Raw genomic sequence first — 18,542 nt, 5'->3', positions numbered from 1 at the left:
GACTCTGCAGCAACCTTGAGTAGGCACTAACCCACAGACAGTTGAGCCCTTCTGTCTGTCCCATGATGAGATTCTTCACAGTTGCCTTCAGAGACCTACATAGGAATTGTATCCCTGAAAAAGTCACTTGTCAGCTGTGACACTGGGAAAACAAACAAACCAACCAACCTCAGAGACAATCATTACCAAGTCACTCTCAGCCTTTCCTCTGCAGCCTGAAAGTGTTCAGAGTCATGAGTGTGTAAATTTCACTTCTGTACCTGACATCCCTCCTGTCCTAACCTGTCACTGCCTGTTTCTCCCATGACAGTGCCCATGCCCACAGGCAGCAGATGTCCAACGGCAGCTCCATCACCCACTTCCTCCTCCTGCCATTCGCACACACGCGGGAGCTGCAGCTCTGCCACTTCTGGCTCTTCCTGGGCATCTCCCTGGCTGCGCTCCTGGGCAACGGCCTCATCATCACCAGCACAGCCTGCGACCAGCACCTCCACACCCCCATGTACTTCTTCCTGCTCAACCTCTCCCTGCTGGACCTGGGCTGCATCCTCACCACTGTGCCCAAATCCATGGCCAATTCCCTCTGGGACACCAGGGCCATCTCCTACACAGGTTGTGCTGCACAGCTCTTTTTCTTTCTCTTTTTCATGTCAGCAGAGTTTTATCTCCTCACTGTCATGTCCTATGACCGCTACGTGGCCATCTGCAAGCCCCTGCACTATGGGACCCTGCTGGGCAGCAGAGCTTGTGTCCACATGGCAGCAGCTGCCTGGGGCAGTGGCTTTCTCAATGCTCTGCTGCACACAGCCAATACATTTTCACTACCCCTCTGCAGAGGCAATGCTGTGGAGCAGTTCTTCTGTGAAATCCCCCCGATCCTCAAGCTCTCCTGCTCACATTCCTACCTCAGGGAAGTTGGACTTCTTGTGCTAAGTGTCCTTTTAGCACTTGGCTGTTTTGTGTTCATTGTGGTATCCTATGTGCAGATCTTCAGGGCTGTGCTGAGGATCCCCTCTGAGCAGGGACGCCACAAAGCCTTTTCCACGTGCCTCCCTCACCTGGCTGTGGTCTCCCTGCTTGTCAGCACTGGTACCTTTACATACCTGAAGCCCCCCTCCATCTCCTCCCCATCCCTGGATCTGGTGGTATCAGTGCTGTACTCGGTGGTGCCTCCAGCAGTGAACCCCCTCATCTACAGCCTGAGGAACCAGGAGCTCAAGGATGCTGTGAGGAAGCTGGTGACTGGATGTGTTCGAACAGCCATACACTGCCTGCTTTACCCTGGAAAGGGCTTCCATTGTAGTTCATGACTGGCCATGTCTATATTTGCTACTTTGTATTTGTTTTCCTGTTTCAATTTATGCTGATGTTGTCTTCATGGCAATGTCAGTTTTCATGTCCTCCTGCTTAAGGAGCTACTCTTATTGTGTGAGTTTTGTCACTGTGGGTCTCTACCTGTGTTTAAGGGAAATAAATGATCCTGCAGCAACTTCTTCTCTGTGCTATGTCCTCCCATGGCAAGAATGAAGGGGAATGAAAGCAGCTTTGTGGCTGCTCCAGCTCTGGGATGGCTGCTCTGTGCCTGGAGCAGGAAGAGCTCTTGAGGAGCCCAAGGGTCGGAGCTGTTGTGCTGGTGTGAGGAGATGGGATGTCATGGGGGGGGCTGCAGAGCTCTCAGGGTGTCCTGGGCAGGAGAGCAGGGGACACAGGGGTCCCTGCAGGGGACTGCCCTGCAATGGCCCAGGCTGGGGCTGCCTGGCTGGGAGCAGCCCATGGGAAAGGTCTGGGTGGGCAGGAGCTGGACAGGAGGCAGCTGTGCCCTGGCAGCAAGGGAGGACAGCAGCATCGTGGGCTGTATGAGCAGGAGCACGGCAGGAGAACAAGGGAAGGGATGCTCTGGGATACTGCAGCCAGGTTTCAGATCCCCAGTTCAGGAACATTATTGGCAATCAGGACTGGGTTTGGCAATGGGCCCTCAGGACAGGCAGGGACTGGAGCATGGTGCCTGTGGGGAGAAACTGGGGGAGCTGGGCTTGTCCAGCCCGCAGAAGGGAAGGCTGATGGGGACCTGAGATCTTGGGAAGGCTGTTGGGGAGAGGCTGCCTGTACTGGCAAGGAGGACATGGAGAATACAGAGTCAGGCTCCTCACCATGGTCCCTGGTGGGAGGACAAAAGGCAATGGGGGATAGTGAGATAGGAGAGGTTGAGCCAGGACAGAAGGAAACCTTGTTCCCATAGGCTCAGGCAAGTGCTGCATCCAGTCACCCCGAGAGGCTGTGCAGTCTCTGGCCTTGGGGATTTCCAACTCACACTGAATCAAGCCTTGAACCATTGCTGTGATCGTGTTCCTGATGAGTTCTGCTTGAGACCTCCTGTGGTCCCTTCCAACCTCTGTTCTCTTATGATCCTACAATGATGGGCTTATGAAGAGTCACAAAGATGCTCTAATGACTGTAGCACGTCTGCAATGAAGATGGCCTGAGAGAGCTGGGGGTGTTCAGCCTCGAGAAGAGAAGGCTCCAGGGAGACATATTACCAACCTGCCTATACCTAACCAGGGCCCACAAGAAGTCTGATGAAGGGCATTTTACAGGGCTTTGCAGTGACAGGGCAAGGGGGAATGGCTTTAGGCTCAAAAAAAGGGAGATTTAGCTTGGACATTTGGAGGAAATTGTTCCCTGTGAGGGTGGTGGGAACCTGGCACAGGGTGCCCAGAGAAGCTGTGGTTGTCCCATCTCTTGCACTGCTCAAAGCCAGGATGGAAGTCATCTTAGCTCTGAAGAAGTGATTTGTCCAGATATAATGTTCACAAGGGATGTCAGATGAAATTTAACTTGATTGTAAAGTTCTCTATGTGTTCTCATAACACGGATGAGTCTGGGCTGCGCAAGAGCGGATCAGTATGGCCTTAGAGTTATTTTGACTGTGTTATTTATTTAATGGCATAACACTGATGAGGTGGTGGTTTCTTTGGGGGGGTATAAAACACTCTTTGTATGACCAAAAATCACATTAATATAGAATCAGGGAGAAGTTCTCAGCTCTTTGAGGCTTAGTGCAGAGCCAGGAGAGCTGCAGTGTCCATCAGTTTTTTGCCGTTTGTCCTGTGCTTACACTTGCACTGCCTGTAAGATGCCTTCACACACAAATGGATCTGAAGAACCCCCACAAGCACGTGTCCTGTGCTGAGAGCAGGGCAGCAGGGTTCAGAGGGCAGATCAAGGAGCTCTCATGGGGAGAAGCAAAGGACTGTGCCCAGCAGAGCATGTCCAGCAGCCACCTGCAGTGGAAGGCAGACACCAAGAGAGCTGCCTGAACGCAGCCTCCCCAGGCCTGGGCTGCACTTTCCCCCCACTCCCTGCCCATGGCTCTGCTGCCTGGAGCTGTCCCTGCCAGGAGCTGCTGCTCTGTGCCCAGCTCTGCTCCCTCTCAGTGCTGCCAGAGCCCATCCCATGGGCTGTGTGCTCAGCTCTGCCCTGCACACCCCTCCCGGCAGCAGGGCTCTGCCCAGGGGCATCTCTGCCTCTGCAGGAACCTCACACCTGGCACTCCATGGATCCAGCAATGGGGAATGGAGAAACATGGTCACCCCTGAGGAAGCCTTGAGAGCTTCTGGACTCTTCAGTTGGTTCCTGGTGGCAATGAGCAGAGTGCAGGGAGCTGAGGGAGGCTGGAGGGAAGTCAGCAAGAAGCAAGGTGATGGTTCAGGGCTTTAACAAACCCTTACAAGCAGGACAGAGCCCAGCAATGGAGAGCAGTTGATGTCTGTAGGTGGAGGAGGAGTAGGTGTTCCTGCAGTGTGGCTGCAGGCCCTGGACACACCAGAGGCTGTCTGAGAAGTTTCCCTGATGGGAACATGCCTCAGTGTGGCACATGGGGAATGCCCAGAGCTGGGGGTGCCTGAACACTGCTCATCTGCCCCATGAGCCGACCTTCCTGTCTCCCTCTCCTGCACTGCCCAAATTCGCCTGGAATGCAGGATCCATCCCTGAGCCTGGAGGATGCAGGAACCTCCTGCAGTCAGGTGTCTGCTGCAGGGGAAGTGCAAAGCTCCTGTGAGACACTGGTGAGTGCGGGCAGAGAGTGGGGTGTGCGCAGCAGAGAGGGGGCTACAGGCAGGAAGCTGTCCCAGATGAGGTGCCCTGTCCCCACAGCATGGGATACCTTGCACCCAAGGACAACACCTTTCCTGTTGGCTCTTGCCAGCAAGTTCTCAATCCAGACCATTGGCTTTTCCCACTGCTCTCCCATGGTGCTCAGCTCTCTATCCTGATGGCATCCCCCATTCCTCTAGAAGCCTCCTTCAGATCAGCTTGATGAGGGATATTCACTCCACCTGATGAATTGACACTATAGTAGCAGCCTGCAACTACTGGAAATGTGTCTTCAGAGATGATGGAGGTTTTCTTGCTAGCAGGAAGAGAAGGAAACCTCTACAAAGTGCAGCCTGGAAGGTTCAGACTCCAAGTTAGGAAAGAGAAATGTGTGTCAAAAGGTGGACTTGTGGTGCAAGAGGTGACCCAGAGGGAGTCTGGCTCAGCCCATGGCTTTGTGTTTCAAGGAACAGACAGCCATGGGTGCAGAGATGGGACTGAAGGGACAGAAATGCCAGGGGAGAGCTGGCTGGGAAAGCAAGATGGGTGTCAGCAGCCTGAAGGGAAAGAGGTGCAGGCATGGGCCAGTGCAGGACAGCCTGCAGCAGAGATGAGGGAGGATTCTGGCAAGGCTGAAAGGCCCCAGAGAACAAAAGGTCTCTGTCCCCTGCCCTATGGCACTTGCCTCTTTCATCAAGGCCTGGGAGGAGAACTTTCATTCTCAGCATTTCAGGCTCTACTTCTCCAAGGGCTGTGCTCAGGGCTTGGCCTTTCTGCTTCATCAAACACACCAAGGGTGTTCTCACCATCAGACACCTGCACTTTGCCTTTGTCTGCTGTAATCACAGCCTACAGGTACTTGCTTTAATGAGGCCCTGGGGAGGCTTTGTCAGGAACAGCCTCAGTGGGGCCCATTAATGCTGAAGGGACCTGGGGCTTTGTTTAAGTAAGCAGTCTTCCTCATGTGGGTAGGGGTCCTGAGGATGAAGTAAGCAGTCTTCCTCATGTGGGTAGGGGTCTTCAAGATGAAGTAAGCAGTTTTCCTCATGTGAGCAGGGGTCTTCAAGATGAAGTAAGCAGTCTTCCTCATGTGGGTAGGAGTCTTCAAGATGAAGTAAGCAGTTTTCCTCATGTGAGCAGGGGTCTTCAAGATGAAGTAAGCAGTCTTCCTCATGTGGGTAGGGGTCTTGAGGATGAAGTAAGCAGTCTTCCTCGCAGTGTGCTTTTCACCGTTGGCCCAGTTGGACGCCCCAGTAATTACACACTCACTAAAACCAGCCAGATCTGTAATTATTCTAATAACTAACACAGATTTGGAACAGTTGTGACCTTCCTGCAACATTGATAGCAGGACAGGAGTATGCCAAGGGAGCAGATGGTTGGGAGGCTCTGTCTCTGAACTGACTGATAAGTACAAGGATGGTGTGAAATAACTCCTTCATGATTAGTGGAGTCACTAAATCTTGTTATCTCACCACAGACTTACAACACAAACATTGTTCTTTACAACTAAAGATACTTTAGAGGACCAGTGTGAAACAGTTCACTCACATTTAGTGGGGCCACTCAATTCCACAGGCTATCAACATAAACATTGTTCTCTTTCTACAACCTAAGTTAAGCTCAAATGTACTTTAACTCTCTTATTTTATAGGCATCAGCTTTTCTTTTATCAAGCATGCAACCCCCCCCCCTCCCCTTTTCTTCTTTTTAACTTTACAGATTCTTCTCCTATATGACTCCGGTTTGCTCATCTTATGTCTTTATTGAGCTTTGGGTTTGTTACTATAAACTTGTATGGTTATATCCCCATAATCACATCTATGATTTGCGAAAGCCAATACATTGATGTGTTTATCACAGGGACTAAAGGGGGCCCATGGTCACATAGGGGGGCCCATGGTCACATAGGGGGGCCCACGGGCACACAGGGGTTAGACCCCTGTGTCATTGAGGATGCTCTGCATGGATTGGGAAAGGCAAAGGGCACAGGAAGGGGGGGGGTTACTTGATTCCTGGTGAAATCCATTGGGTTTTAGCATTTGGTGCCCTATTTTCCACGGGAAATGGCATGGGTTTTGTTATGAAAGGTGATATCTCATTCCCTGCTCCCCTGTGTTCTGATGCGAGGAGGCAGGAAAGCAGGGAATGTCATCGGTTCTCAGTGATGGGGAGTTTGGTGGCTTTGGAATGGAAAATGATTGGGATGCCTGAAGGGAGCTGGTTTAGTTTCAGGTCTTTAGGACCTTAGTACAAAAGGGGTAAGGAAAACAATGGAAAAGCAGGACTTGGGAATGGGGAATATCCGGAACTCCTGCTGGCCAGGATGGGCACACTTAACACTAACTGGTAAGTAGAAGGATGGGATGTTGCTATGTCCGTAATATTAATGAAGCTGGGGAAAATAAAAGACCCTAAAGACCACCATCCCAATCTTGTATCCATGCGGGAAACTCCCTGGAAAACAATGTCGTATTCCCAGTGCCCATATGTGGATGCCATGTATAACAATACAGGGACACACATGAGGAGGAGCTATCCCCCCGTGTCTCCCTTTGCTGCCATGAGGAATACCTGCTGTCACCTTGGAACTGTTGGGAAGGTTGGTCCTGGAGTTTCCTCCGGATCAATTCCAAGGGAAACGGGAACAAGGCTCTCCCTGCTGCATGGATGGACTCCACAGCCCATAAAGTAGGTATGCTTTTATCCAGCACTGAGGTGCATGGGGATAGCTCCAAAGGGTTGGTTTCCCTTTACATTGCTTCTCTGAAGGTATACATATGCATTAGGTTACTCAAGACACCTATACATATTTATTATCTACCCCCACTTCGTATTATAATGAGCTAGAAGGTCATTCTAGAGTCTTCCTCTTGTGAGTAGGGGTCTCAAGATGAAGTAAATGAGTCTTCCTCTTCTTCAACCTTTCACCTTTTAATCTTCACACATGGCCTTAGGGTTTGGTTGGTGCCCAGTCTGCTTCTTCCCTGCTTAGCAATAGAACCAAACATCTGCTTTTGTCCCTTATCAATAGAACCAAACATCTGCTTTTGTCCCTTATCAATAGAACCAAACATCTGCTTTTGTCCCTTATCAATAGAACCAAACATCTGCTTTTGTCCCTTATCAATAGAACCAAACATCTGCTTTTGTACTTTTTAGCTTACTTTAGGTTGTAGGAAGAGAACAATCAATGTCTATGTTGGGAGTGTGTGGACTTCAGTGGCCCCACTAAACCCCATGGTTTCACTGCAGTCTCCTAAAGCAGCCTTAAAGGACAAGGGTTGTGTTGTAAATCTGCAATAACAGGACTTAGTTGTATGTTATATTTATATTTTTATATATTTATATAGATATCTATATTTATATATGTTATATTTATTTAGTTCTAATAACAAATATATATTTATGTTATATGTAATGTTTCGTTCTATTTATATTTATATTTATATATATTTAGTTAGTTCTAATAACATATTTATATTTATATATTTGTTATATTTATATGCTATATTTATCTAGTTATAATAAATATATATGTTATATTTATATATGTTATATTTATTTAGTTATAATAATATATATTTATATATGTTATATTTATTTAGTTCTATGTAGTTCACATGAATGGGTTCTTCCACCCCATCCTTCTGTTTACTTTAGAGACAGAGCCAGCTTGGGATGCTCCTTGCCTGCCCATCCTGCAGGAACTTGTGCAGGGAGGTCCCACTCTCCTCAGTCTTTGCTTGGTATCACAATTATTACAGATAGGGCTGGTTTGAGCTCATCTGGGGGATTGCTGGGTCCAGCTGGGCCAAAGGGGAAGAGCACACTGGGAGGAAGACTGCTTCCTTCATCCTCAAGACCCCTGCCCGCACTCACTGCAGAGCAGTGCGCAGGCACCGAGAGGAGGAGGTTTAGGGTAATAGTTACCATTATTAGTTATTAATAGTTATAACAATATAATAATATTATAATTGTTATAATTGTTAATAGTTATAATTATTCGTTATAATGTTCTCTGCCTATAAGGAATTATGGTTATGGATGGGACCAATGCAGTAGTGAACATATAGAAACCTATAACAAATCCTAATCACTCACACCACTGGCTATGGTCATGCACCCAGCGCTGGTTGCTTTTGCTTTATTGACTTTGTCCCTCAATAAAACCTTGTTATCCTGTTTAGAGGAGGGAATTCCTATCTCACAGGTCCATGGTGGAAGTGAGTGAAAGCCCTGGCGAGCCTTAAAGCTGGGAATGGGGAGCTTTGGGTGAAACACTGAGGTCTCTGCCCTACTGAATGGTGTGTCAGGTAAAGAAATGAGGGATGGGTCAGTACAGAAATGAGGAATGGGTCAGTAAGGAAATGAGGGATGGATCAGTACAGAAATGAGGGATGGGTCAGTACAGAAATGAGGGATGGATCAGTACAGAAATGAGGGATGGGTCAGTACAGAAATGAGGGATGGGTCAGTACAGAAATGAGGGATGGATCAGTACAGAAATGAGGGATGGGTCAGTACAGAAATGAGGGATGGGTCAGTACAGAAATGAGGGATGGGTCAGTACAGAAATGAGGGATGGGTCAGTACAGAAATGAGGGATGGATCAGTACAGAAATGAGGGATGGGTCAGTACAGAAATGAGGGATGGATCAGTAAGGAAATGGGGGATGGATCAGTACAGAAATGAGGGATGGGTCAGTACAGAAATGACGGATGGGTCAGTAAGGAAATGAGGGATGGATCAGTACAGAAATGAGGGATGGGTCAGTACAGAAATGAGGGATGGGTCAGTACAGAAATAGTCTCCAACTGGGCATGGAGCCATTGACCACAACTCTTTGTATGCACCCATACATCCACTTCTTTATCCACCAAGTGCTCCACCTATCAAATTGATGTCTCTCCAGCTTAGAGACAAGGATGTCGTGTGGGACAGTGTCAGACACTGCACAAGTCCAGGTAAATGCCGTCAGCTGCTCTACCCCTGTCCATCAGTCCCATAGCCCCATCATAGAAGGCCACCAAAGTGGTGGGGCAGGATTTCCCCTTAGTGAACCCTGCTGGCTGTCACCAAGCACCTGGTTGTTTTCCATGTGTCCTAACAGAACCTTCCAGGAGAAGCTGCTCCAAGGTGTTGCCAGGCAGAGAGGTGAGACTGACTGCTCTGTAATTCCCTGGGTTATCCATTTTCCCTTCTGGAAAATAGGGGTTATATTTCCCTTTTTCCAGTCGTTGGGAACTTCACCTGACTGCCATAATCTTTTAGATATGATGCCCAGTGGCTCAGCAGCTTCATTCACCAGCTCCTTCAGGACCTGTGGATGGATTTCATCAGGTCCCATGGACTTGTGCATGTTCAGGTTCTTAAGATGGTCTTGAACCACTTAAATGATCTCAACCATCTAAACCATCTAACCATCTGAACCATGTAACCCTCTAAACTCTATAACCATCTAAACTATATAACCATATAAATCATCTAACCATCTAAACTATATAATCATCTATACCATAGAATCATATAGCCATCTAAACTGTATAATCATCTAAACCATATAACCATCTGGTACCCAGAAACCCACCCTGCCCCAGCCATTGCCATCCATCCCAGTAGCCCTAAGCCACTCTCAAACTACAGGGTACGCCAAAACCCAACCCACCCCAGCCATCTCCATCCCTTCCAACCCCCATGGAACCCCTAAACCACCCCAAAACCCACCTTGTACCCCAAAACCCAACCCACCCCGGGCATCTCCATCCCTCCCATCACTGCTGGTACCCCTAAATGCCCCCAAACCCCATCTTGATGGAGCCCCATACGGGTCCCCACACAGAGCATGTTGGGATGCTGGGATGCAGCTCATGGCCCTGCAGCTCCAGTCCAGAACCCAGCCAGGTCACCATGGCAACGGGTCAAAATGGGGGCCCTTTGTGACGTCATTTGGGTCCCCCTGTTTCAGTGCCTGGGTCAGGGGAGCAGCAGTGCAGGAAGAGCAGGAGGAAGGAGCTGTTGCGTTGCTTCCGAGCTCAAGCCCTGTTGCGTTTGATCCAAGCTTTCCCCTTGGTTATCCCAATCCCTTTCCCGCATCCCGTGGGATGATGGAGACACCCCCAGGACCCCCCCGGCAGGCCTGGGAGAGCGATGAGGATTCCAGTGGGAGCACCTCCTCACTGGAGGCCTGTGAGGAGTCCCCGATTCTGCTACTGAAGCCCCGTGAGTGTTGGGCTGGGAGCAGGACGAGGGGTGATGGGATCAGGCTGGAACAGGGGAAGTTCCACTGGGATGGAAGGAAGTTGTTCCCTATGGAAGGGCGGAGGCGCTGGCACAGGGGGGATGCTCCATCCACAGCTGGGTTGGACACAGCCTTGGTGACAGCCAATGGATGCTCTCTGGGGCCTTTCCAACCCATTCCATGATTCCTTGATTCCATGACCAGCAGCACTTTCCTTGGATGCTGCCCAAACCTCTCCTCTTCCTCCATCAGATACCAACTGGTTACCAGTGTACAAACTGGAGCAGGACAAGGTGGACCACATCGAGGCCTTTGACAACACTGCAGCCGTGGTGAGCAATGCTGATGGGTGCTGGTGGCTGCTGGTGAGTGCTGATGGGTGCTGGTGGCTGCTGGTGGGTCCTGGTGGGTGCTGGTGGATGCTGATGGATGCTGATGGGTGCTGGTGGATGCTGATGGATGCTGATGGGTGCTGATGGGTGCTGATGAATGCTGATGGGTGCTGATGGGTGCTGGTGGGTGCTGGTGGGTGCTGATGGATGCTGATGGGTGCTGATGAGTGCTGGTGGGTGCTGCCTCCACCCTTAGCACCCCGGTACCCCTGTCCCCTCTCACTCTCCCTCTTTGTGCCTCCATCCCCACTGCTTTCCAGTCTGAGCAGGAAAAGGTTGGATTCCTTCGGAACGTTTGCCTCCTGCTCTACACCGCCAGGTGCCGCGGCTTGAAACAGGGCCTGGATACCTTCTGCAAGAACAACCAGCTCGTCCAGACCATCCAGGTGAAGGGATGCTATGGGGATGCTATGGGGCTGCTATGGGGATGCTATGGGGATGCTATGGGGCAAAGGCCTCCAGCCCCCAAGCCTGGTGGCCCCCCAGATCCCTTATGCCTATTGTGCCCTATAGGCAATACTCCAAAAGCAGCCTGTCACCAAGGTACACACGGATGTGTGGCATCTCGCCATGGAAGCCATCGTGGAACTGAGGTACCACAAGTGCGCATCCTTCCTGGATGGACCACACTGCTCCCATCCCCAGCATCCAACCGGAGCCTTCTTCCCTTTGCAGCTCAGTGCAGCCAGGGCTTGAGGACCTAGGGACAAGCCTTGCAGAGATCTGTTGCACGAGCATCTTCTTCCTGCCTCCAGAAGAGGAGTTCTCGGAGGTGGAGACCTTCTACTATGAACATGTAAGGTGCTCCAGGAACCCGCAGCTCCCTTTGGAATACTGGGGCTGTGGGATGCCCGCAGTTGGTACCCGAAGGGCTCTGCTCTTGTCCCTGCAGACACTGGAAGCCATGGATGGCATGTTCAAGAGCCTGGTCCTCAACTCTCCAGACCCCGAGGCCGGCGAGGAGTTGAAGAGCATCCTGCAGGTCTGCCCTATGTGGGATGCTCCTCATCCATAGGGACCGTGCCTTGGTTCTTGCTGCCAGAGCATCACCCGCAGTGAGGGGACCAAACCCTCATCGCCTGCATCCAAGGGATGCTCCAACGGGAGCTGCAATGGGAGCGGGATGGGTCCAGCCCGTGCCGCAGCCCCGGGGCTCACCCGAGGCTTCTCCCCCTTGCCCAGCTCCTGCTGCGCTTCAGCTGCAACCCCAGCACCATTGTGAGGAACCGGGCCCTGGGCAGGATCGCAGCCCTGATCCGAGTCCTGCGGCTGCACCACCGCACGCTGAAGGTAAGGACGGGGCGGAAGCGACCCCTGCGGGGGGAGACGGGAACTGCAACGCATCTGGTTCTCGGCCTGGTCCTGCTCCTGGTCCTGTTCCTGCTCCTGGTGCTTTTCCTGCTCCTGGTCCTTTTCCTGCTTCTGGTCCTGGTCCTGCTTCTGGTCCTGGTCCTGTTCCTGCTCCTGGTCCTGTTCCTGCTTCTGGTCCTTTTCCTGCTTCTGGTCCTGGTCCTGTTACTGCTCCTGGTCCTGTTCCTGCTCCTGGTCCTGCTCCTGGTCCTGTTCCTCCTTCTGCTCCTGGTTCTGCTCCTGCTCCTGGTCCTGCTCTTCCTTCTCCTTTCTTCTTTCTTCCTTCATTCTTCACGTTCTTCTGGTCCTTCTCCTTCTTTCTCCTCCTCCTTCATCTTCATCTCCTCCTCCTCCTCTTTCCTTTCTCATTTTCCTTGTTTCTCATTCACCTTTTTCTTTTCCTCCTTCCCTTCTCCCCTTTCTCTTTTCTCCTTCATCTCCTTCCCCTCCTCTTCCTCCTCCTCCTCCTCCCCTGCTCATCCTTTGCTTTCCTCCCCTTCCGCTCCCCCCCAGAAGCCGTTCCTGGCCCGGGGGAGCCGCTTCAGCCGCCTGGACCCGGAGCAGCTCCTGGGCCAGCTCCTGGGCCAGTTCCTCCTGTTCCGCTTCAGCGAGGACGGGACCAGCACCACGGCCCTGGATGTGCTCTGGAACATCTACAAGTACCTGCTGCGTCAGAAAGGTACCGCAGGCAGCGAGCACATCCATGCTCCTGTGCCCCATCCATGCTCCTGTGCCACATCCATGCTCCTGTGCCCCATCCATGCTCCTGTGCCCCATCCATGCTCCTGTGCCCCATCCATGCTCCTGTGCCCCATCCATGCTCCTGTGACACATCCGTGCTCCTGTGCCACATCCATGCTCCTGTGCCCCATCCATGCTCCTGTGACACATCCATGCTCCTGTGCCCCATCCATGCTCCTGTGCCACATCCGTGCTCCTGTGCCACATCCATGCTCCTGTGCCCCATCCATGCTCCTGTGACACATCCATGCTCCTGTGCCCCATCCATGCTCCTGTGCCCCATCCGTGCTCCTGTGCCCCATCCATGCTCCTGTGCCACATCCATGCTCCTGTGCCCCATCCATGCTCCTGTGCCACATCCGTGCTCCTGTGCCACATCCATGCTCCTGTGCCCCATCCATGCTCCTGTGCCACATCCGTGGTCCTGTGCCACATCCGTGCTCCTGTGCCCCATTGACTTCACTGTGTCCCATTCGTGCTCCTGTGTCCCATCCATGCTCCTGTATCCCATTGATGCTCCTGTATCCCACTGATGCTTCTGTATCCCATTGACTTCACTGTGCCCCATCGATGCTCCTGTACCCCACTGACTCTCCTGTATCCCATTGACTGCCTCGTACCCCATTCACTCCCCGGTATCCCACTGATGCTCTTGTGTACCATTGACTCCCCTGTACCCCATTGATGCTCCTCTATCCCACTGACTCCCCTGTACCCCACTGACTCCCCTGTATCCCATTGATGCTCCTCTATCCCATTGGTGCTCCTCTATCCCATTGGTGCTCCTGTATCCCACTGACTCCCCTGTACCCCACTGACTCCCTTGTATCCCATTGATGCTCCTCTATCCCATTGGTGCTCCTGTATCCCACTGACTCCCCCATATCCCCCTTCCTCTTCAGAACGGCGAAAGCAGAAGCAAGTGGAAGAGCTCGAATGGAATTTAACAACCAGCCCCCGAGAACTCACTATGGTAACGGAGCTCCCCCATGGCTGGACCCTATGGAGGGCTGCTTCCCCAAGCAGGAACCATGCATCTCCATGGCTCCCACCCTTCCTTCCATAGAAGTTTGCAGTCCTCCTGTTCCCACGGGAGCGGATGGAGATGGTCTGCATGGTCATCGAGGCCATGAAGGACTCGAGCATCTTCAACAGGAGGGTGGCAGAGAACATCCTGGAGCTGGTCCTGCGTGACCCCGACTTCTGGCTGTTGGAGGTGGGTGCCCCATGGCTGCGTTCCCATCCCATCCGCTCCTTCCTCCTCCATCCCAAACCCGAGGGGGGCTCCTGGGTACCCAAAGCAGCAGAGAGGGATGGGGAAGGCGCTCCCAGCCCCGTGCTCCTGCTTCCAGATACCCAGCGTGGTGAGGAGCATCCATGAATGCCTGCGGAACAGCAGCATAGAAGAGATGTGGAGGATGGACGAGCTCATCACCCTCATGGTCGTCAAGCACCCCAGGGCATTGATGGTCTCCATGGTCCTCGACGTGCCCTTGAGAGACAGGTACCAGCCTGGAGGGCTTGGGCACCTGGGCCCTGCATCCCAATCCATGGCAATGGGGCTGGAATGGGGGGATCTTAAGGTGCTTGATGATGCTGAGGATCTGGTCCCTTCATCCCACCCCATGGCACTGGGGTTGGAACTGGATGATCTTAAGGCCCTTTATGATGCTTTGACATCCCTAAGGATTTGGTTCCTCCATCCCACCTCATGGTATTGGGGTTGGAATGGGGGGATCTTAAGGCCCTTTCCATGATGCTTTGACATCCCTAAGGAGCAGTTCCCTGCATCCCACCCCATGGCATTGGGGTTGGAACGGGATGATCTTGAGGCCCTTTATGATGCTGAGGATCTGGTCCCTCTATCCCAATCCATGGGATTGGAATGGGATAATCTTAAAGCCCTTTATGATGCTGAGGATCTGGTCCCTCTATCCCAATCCATGGGATTGGAATGGGATGATCTTAACGCCCTTTCTGCTGCTTTGACATCCCTAAGGATCGCCTCCCTCCATCCCCCCTATGTGGATCCCTCATGGAGCATCCCATGGGATTCCCACCCCACCCTGACTCCCCCATCTCCCTCCCAGCTCCGACCTGGTCATGTGGGACATGGTCCTGAGCTTCTCCGAGCCCATGGAAATCCTGCAGGAGCTGCTGGGAACGATCCAGGTACGTGGGACACCTCCATCCTCGCCTTGGTTGTGAGTCCCCCCCCCATGGCTCCCTATGGATCCTGCAGGATTGGGGGTGGGGGGTCCCAGCACCTTTGCCTTTGCCTTAGCCCAGGGCCTCCGGTGCTGGGGGGGCCGAGGGCCCCCAGGGGGTGGTGACTGCGGCTGCACTGCTGGAAAAGCTCTTGAGGCTCTCGATGGAACGCAGATTGGTGAGGGGGGCACGAATGGGGGCAGGGCTGGGGGGCGGGGCCGTGGGAGGGTATGGGGCAGGGCATGGGTATGGGGCAGGGTATGGGGCAGGGTATGGGTATGGGGCTGGGCATGGGTATGGGGCAGGGCCATGGGGCAGGGTATGGGGCAGGGTATGGGGCAGGGTATGGGTAAGGGGCTGAGCATGGGTATGGGGCAGGGTATGGTTATCGGGCAGGGTATGGGTATGGGGCAGGGCATGGGTATGGGGCAGCTGTATGGGGCAGGGTATGGGTATGGGGCTGGGCATGGGTATGGGGCAGGGCACAGGTATGGGGCAGGGCATGGGCATGGGGCAGGGCATGGCTATGGGGCAGGGCTGTGGGGCAGGACATGGGTATGGGGCAGGGCATGGGTATGGGTATGGGGCAGGGCACAGCCATGGGGCAGGGCATGGGTCATGGGGAGCCCTGTTCTCAATGGGTCACGGGGCACCCTCTTGCCTATGGGGCAGGACCTGGCCATGGGGGCCCCTCTTGGCCACCAGAGCCTTGGGTTCCGACTGCCCCCCAAGTAGCCCCCATCTCTTCCTGCAGGCAAGGAAACTGCAGCAGCTCCTGCCCCACATCATGGGCAGGCTCTGGGATGTCACAGAGCAGCTCCAGATAAAGGGCCTGCTCATCCTACAGAATGTGATGAGGCACCTCTACTTGGAGGAAGTCATCCCCATTGCCGTGGGGCTGGTGCAGGACCTGCGGCCCTTCTTTGATGCAGTAAGGGCTGCATGGGGTCCCCCCACCCCTTGGATGGCTCCGGGGCATCACATCCCGTCGGGATCCATCCCCATATCCCACCTTTTTCCTTTTGCCTGCAGGGATGCGAGCAGCTCCGGGAGCTCTCCATCCACCTGGTCTGCTTCCTCCTGGAGACGATGCTTGAATGTGACTGGAGGAGGATACGGAGCAAAACTTGGGATCTGCTGTTCCCCCTCTTCTTCCATCTGAATGACCAAAGCCACAGCGTGGTCAAGGTAAGGATCCCCCCCCATCCTGTATCCCACATTCCAGAGGGTGGGATCATTCCCAAGGGGCCATCTCCCATCCCATCCTTTGCAGGCTTCCTGGGACGCTCTCCTTCCTGTGGCGACGCTCCTGGGATGGGAAGATCTCCAGCACCTATTGGAGACCAAGCAGATGTGGAGGGTTGCGGAATGCTTGGTATGGACCCTGCATCCATCCCTATTCCCATTGGAACCTGTTGGACCGCTCTGCCCATCCCATATCGGGATGGGAATGGGGGGGCATTCCCATAGCATCCCCTTCCCTCTGCAGGTGAAGCGGAGCAGGAAGAGGATGCAGGCATGCCTGCACCACAGCCTGCGGTACCTGCAGGATGCTCAGGTCCCCCTGCGAGAGGCAGCCGTCAGGTTCATTGGTGAGCCCCATCCCAGTCCCCATCCCACTGCATCCTTGATGGATCCTAGTGGATGCTGATGGATCCCAATGGATCCCTGTGCACAGGATTGGCTGCGCGGCCCCTAAGAGGGGAAAGCTCAGGGAAGCTGGAGCAGATCTGCAGAGGTGAGGAGGGAGCAGGGGCTGGGGGGATGCTGGGGGCTATGGGAGGCTCATCCCAGTCTCTTTGGATCACAGCCCTGGAAGTGTTGCTGGAAGAGGCCGATCCCGAACTCCGTTCCCTGACGGCTCAGACCCTGCTCATCCTCCGGAGCGCACCGGAGCAGCGGAGCCTGGGATGCCGCCTGCGGGCGCTCTGCTGCTGGGAACGGCGCAGTTTTCCTTAGGGAAAAGGATGGCAGAGACAAACCTGGACCAAGGAGCTCCGGAGCCCGAAGGTGCCCATTCCCTGCTCTCCATCTCCATCAGCATCCAGGCAGCACGGACTCCAAACCTTATCCCGTTATCCCGCAAGGAAGATGCAAGGATTCCTTCCGGGCTTCCGTGGATCAGGAAAGGGGACGCTGCTGTGGAAGGAAACGGTGTTCCCAAAGGAATTTGGTCCATTATCACTATAGAAATCTGTGGGGTTCTTAAAGAGCCAAGGCTACATAGTAAGCGATTCCGATACCCTGAGTCTTGCTACTTGAAGATAAAAAGAGCCTTTGCAGGCCTAAACTAGCTCAGTTGTCTTGTTATTCCTCTGTAACTTCCCATGTTTTCGTGCAGAGAATGATCCCTGCCAAGGCTGCAGTTTCCCCCTGTATTTTTAGAGTAAGGTATTTAATCCCAATTATAACAAGTTATAAACATCAGCTCTGCAAGCAATGGTAACCTCTAGAGTAACCAATCAGAGCTCAGTATCCAAGGCTGTTACATAAGGGAGTAAGGGTACAAGAAGAGCACCGTATCTAATAAACTTTGGCAATCGTTTGATCACATTGATGGTCTCTGCATTGCCCGGGACTCCAGCATCGACAAGCGGTGCCCGAACAGGGACCCTCACATCGGTGACCTCCACAGAGGGATTGAAGTCCCATCAGGAATGAGGGGTAGGAGCCGGCGCTGCGGAAGTTGGGATCTTCATCTCAACGATGAACAGGCAGTAATGGAGCTCCTCCAACAAGTTCTCTCTAAGAGAGGAGCAGAACACGACAGCGCTGCCTTACAGAGGCTGTTGAAATGGTCCCGAGCCCGTGGTCTTCTGCTCACTGTGCAGGCAGCGTTTGAAGTTTCCTCATGGGAACGTATAGGACTGATGCTGTGGGATTGTCGTGGTTTAAACCAAGTCCCCCAACTCCTGGAGTGTTAGGAAGGAAAATCCAAAGAATGTAGCCCCCACGGGTTGAGATAAGAACGGTTTAATAGCTAAGGTATAACACAAATCACCACTGCCATTACTACTACACATAATAATGGTACAGCAAACAACAAGTGAAGAGAATACAACACCCACCAGCCACCGACCCATAACTCACTCCACCCTGCCCAGCCGAGCACCGCGTGCTCCCTCCTCCATTTTCCTCTCGAGCTCCATCCCTCCGGCTCTCTCTCTCCCAGTTGCATCCTGGGCATCACGTGCTATGGTATGGAATACCTCATTGGCTAGCCTGGGTCAGGTGTCCTGTCTCTCCTTCCTCCCAGCCTCACCTCCTCCACCTGGAGCACGTGCTCAGAACAAGCCTTGAACACAAACACCCCCAAAACATACTTGTTATCAGCAACTGTTCCAGCCCAGAACTCAAACCACAGACTGCACCAGATACAAGAAGGAGATAAATGACTGCTATGGATGAACCCATGACAGGGATGAAACCAGTAACGGGTCCAAGGAGGCCCCTAAATGTGCTGGTTTGAGGTGGTCAGTGACAGAGGCGCTGGCCGAGGTGAAGCCCCAACAGA

At 53.0% G+C, this 18,542-nt stretch overlaps 1 protein-coding gene across 1 annotated transcript; it reads left to right on the top strand.

Annotated features, from left to right (window-relative positions):
* Positions 1-332: 332 nt before the first annotated feature.
* On the top strand, positions 333-1,310 carry LOC101875806 (olfactory receptor 14A16-like). Its single transcript, XM_034074104.1, has one exon. The coding sequence runs from the start codon at positions 333-335 to the stop codon at positions 1,308-1,310; it is 978 nt and encodes a 325-aa protein (XP_033929995.1).
* The last annotated feature ends 17,232 nt before the right edge of the window (positions 1,311-18,542 follow it).

Source organism: Melopsittacus undulatus, unplaced genomic scaffold (genome assembly GCF_012275295.1).
Source record: "Melopsittacus undulatus isolate bMelUnd1 unplaced genomic scaffold, bMelUnd1.mat.Z mat_scaffold_55_arrow_ctg1, whole genome shotgun sequence".
Lineage (NCBI taxonomy): Eukaryota > Metazoa > Chordata > Aves > Psittaciformes > Psittaculidae > Melopsittacus > Melopsittacus undulatus.
This window is presented reverse-complemented; position numbering and strand designations above follow the sequence as displayed.

Coding starts and splice junctions, on each gene's coding strand:
- LOC101875806 (XM_034074104.1), top strand. CDS start 333: ATGTCCAACGGCAGCTCCATCACCCACTTCCTCCTCCTGCCATTCGCA.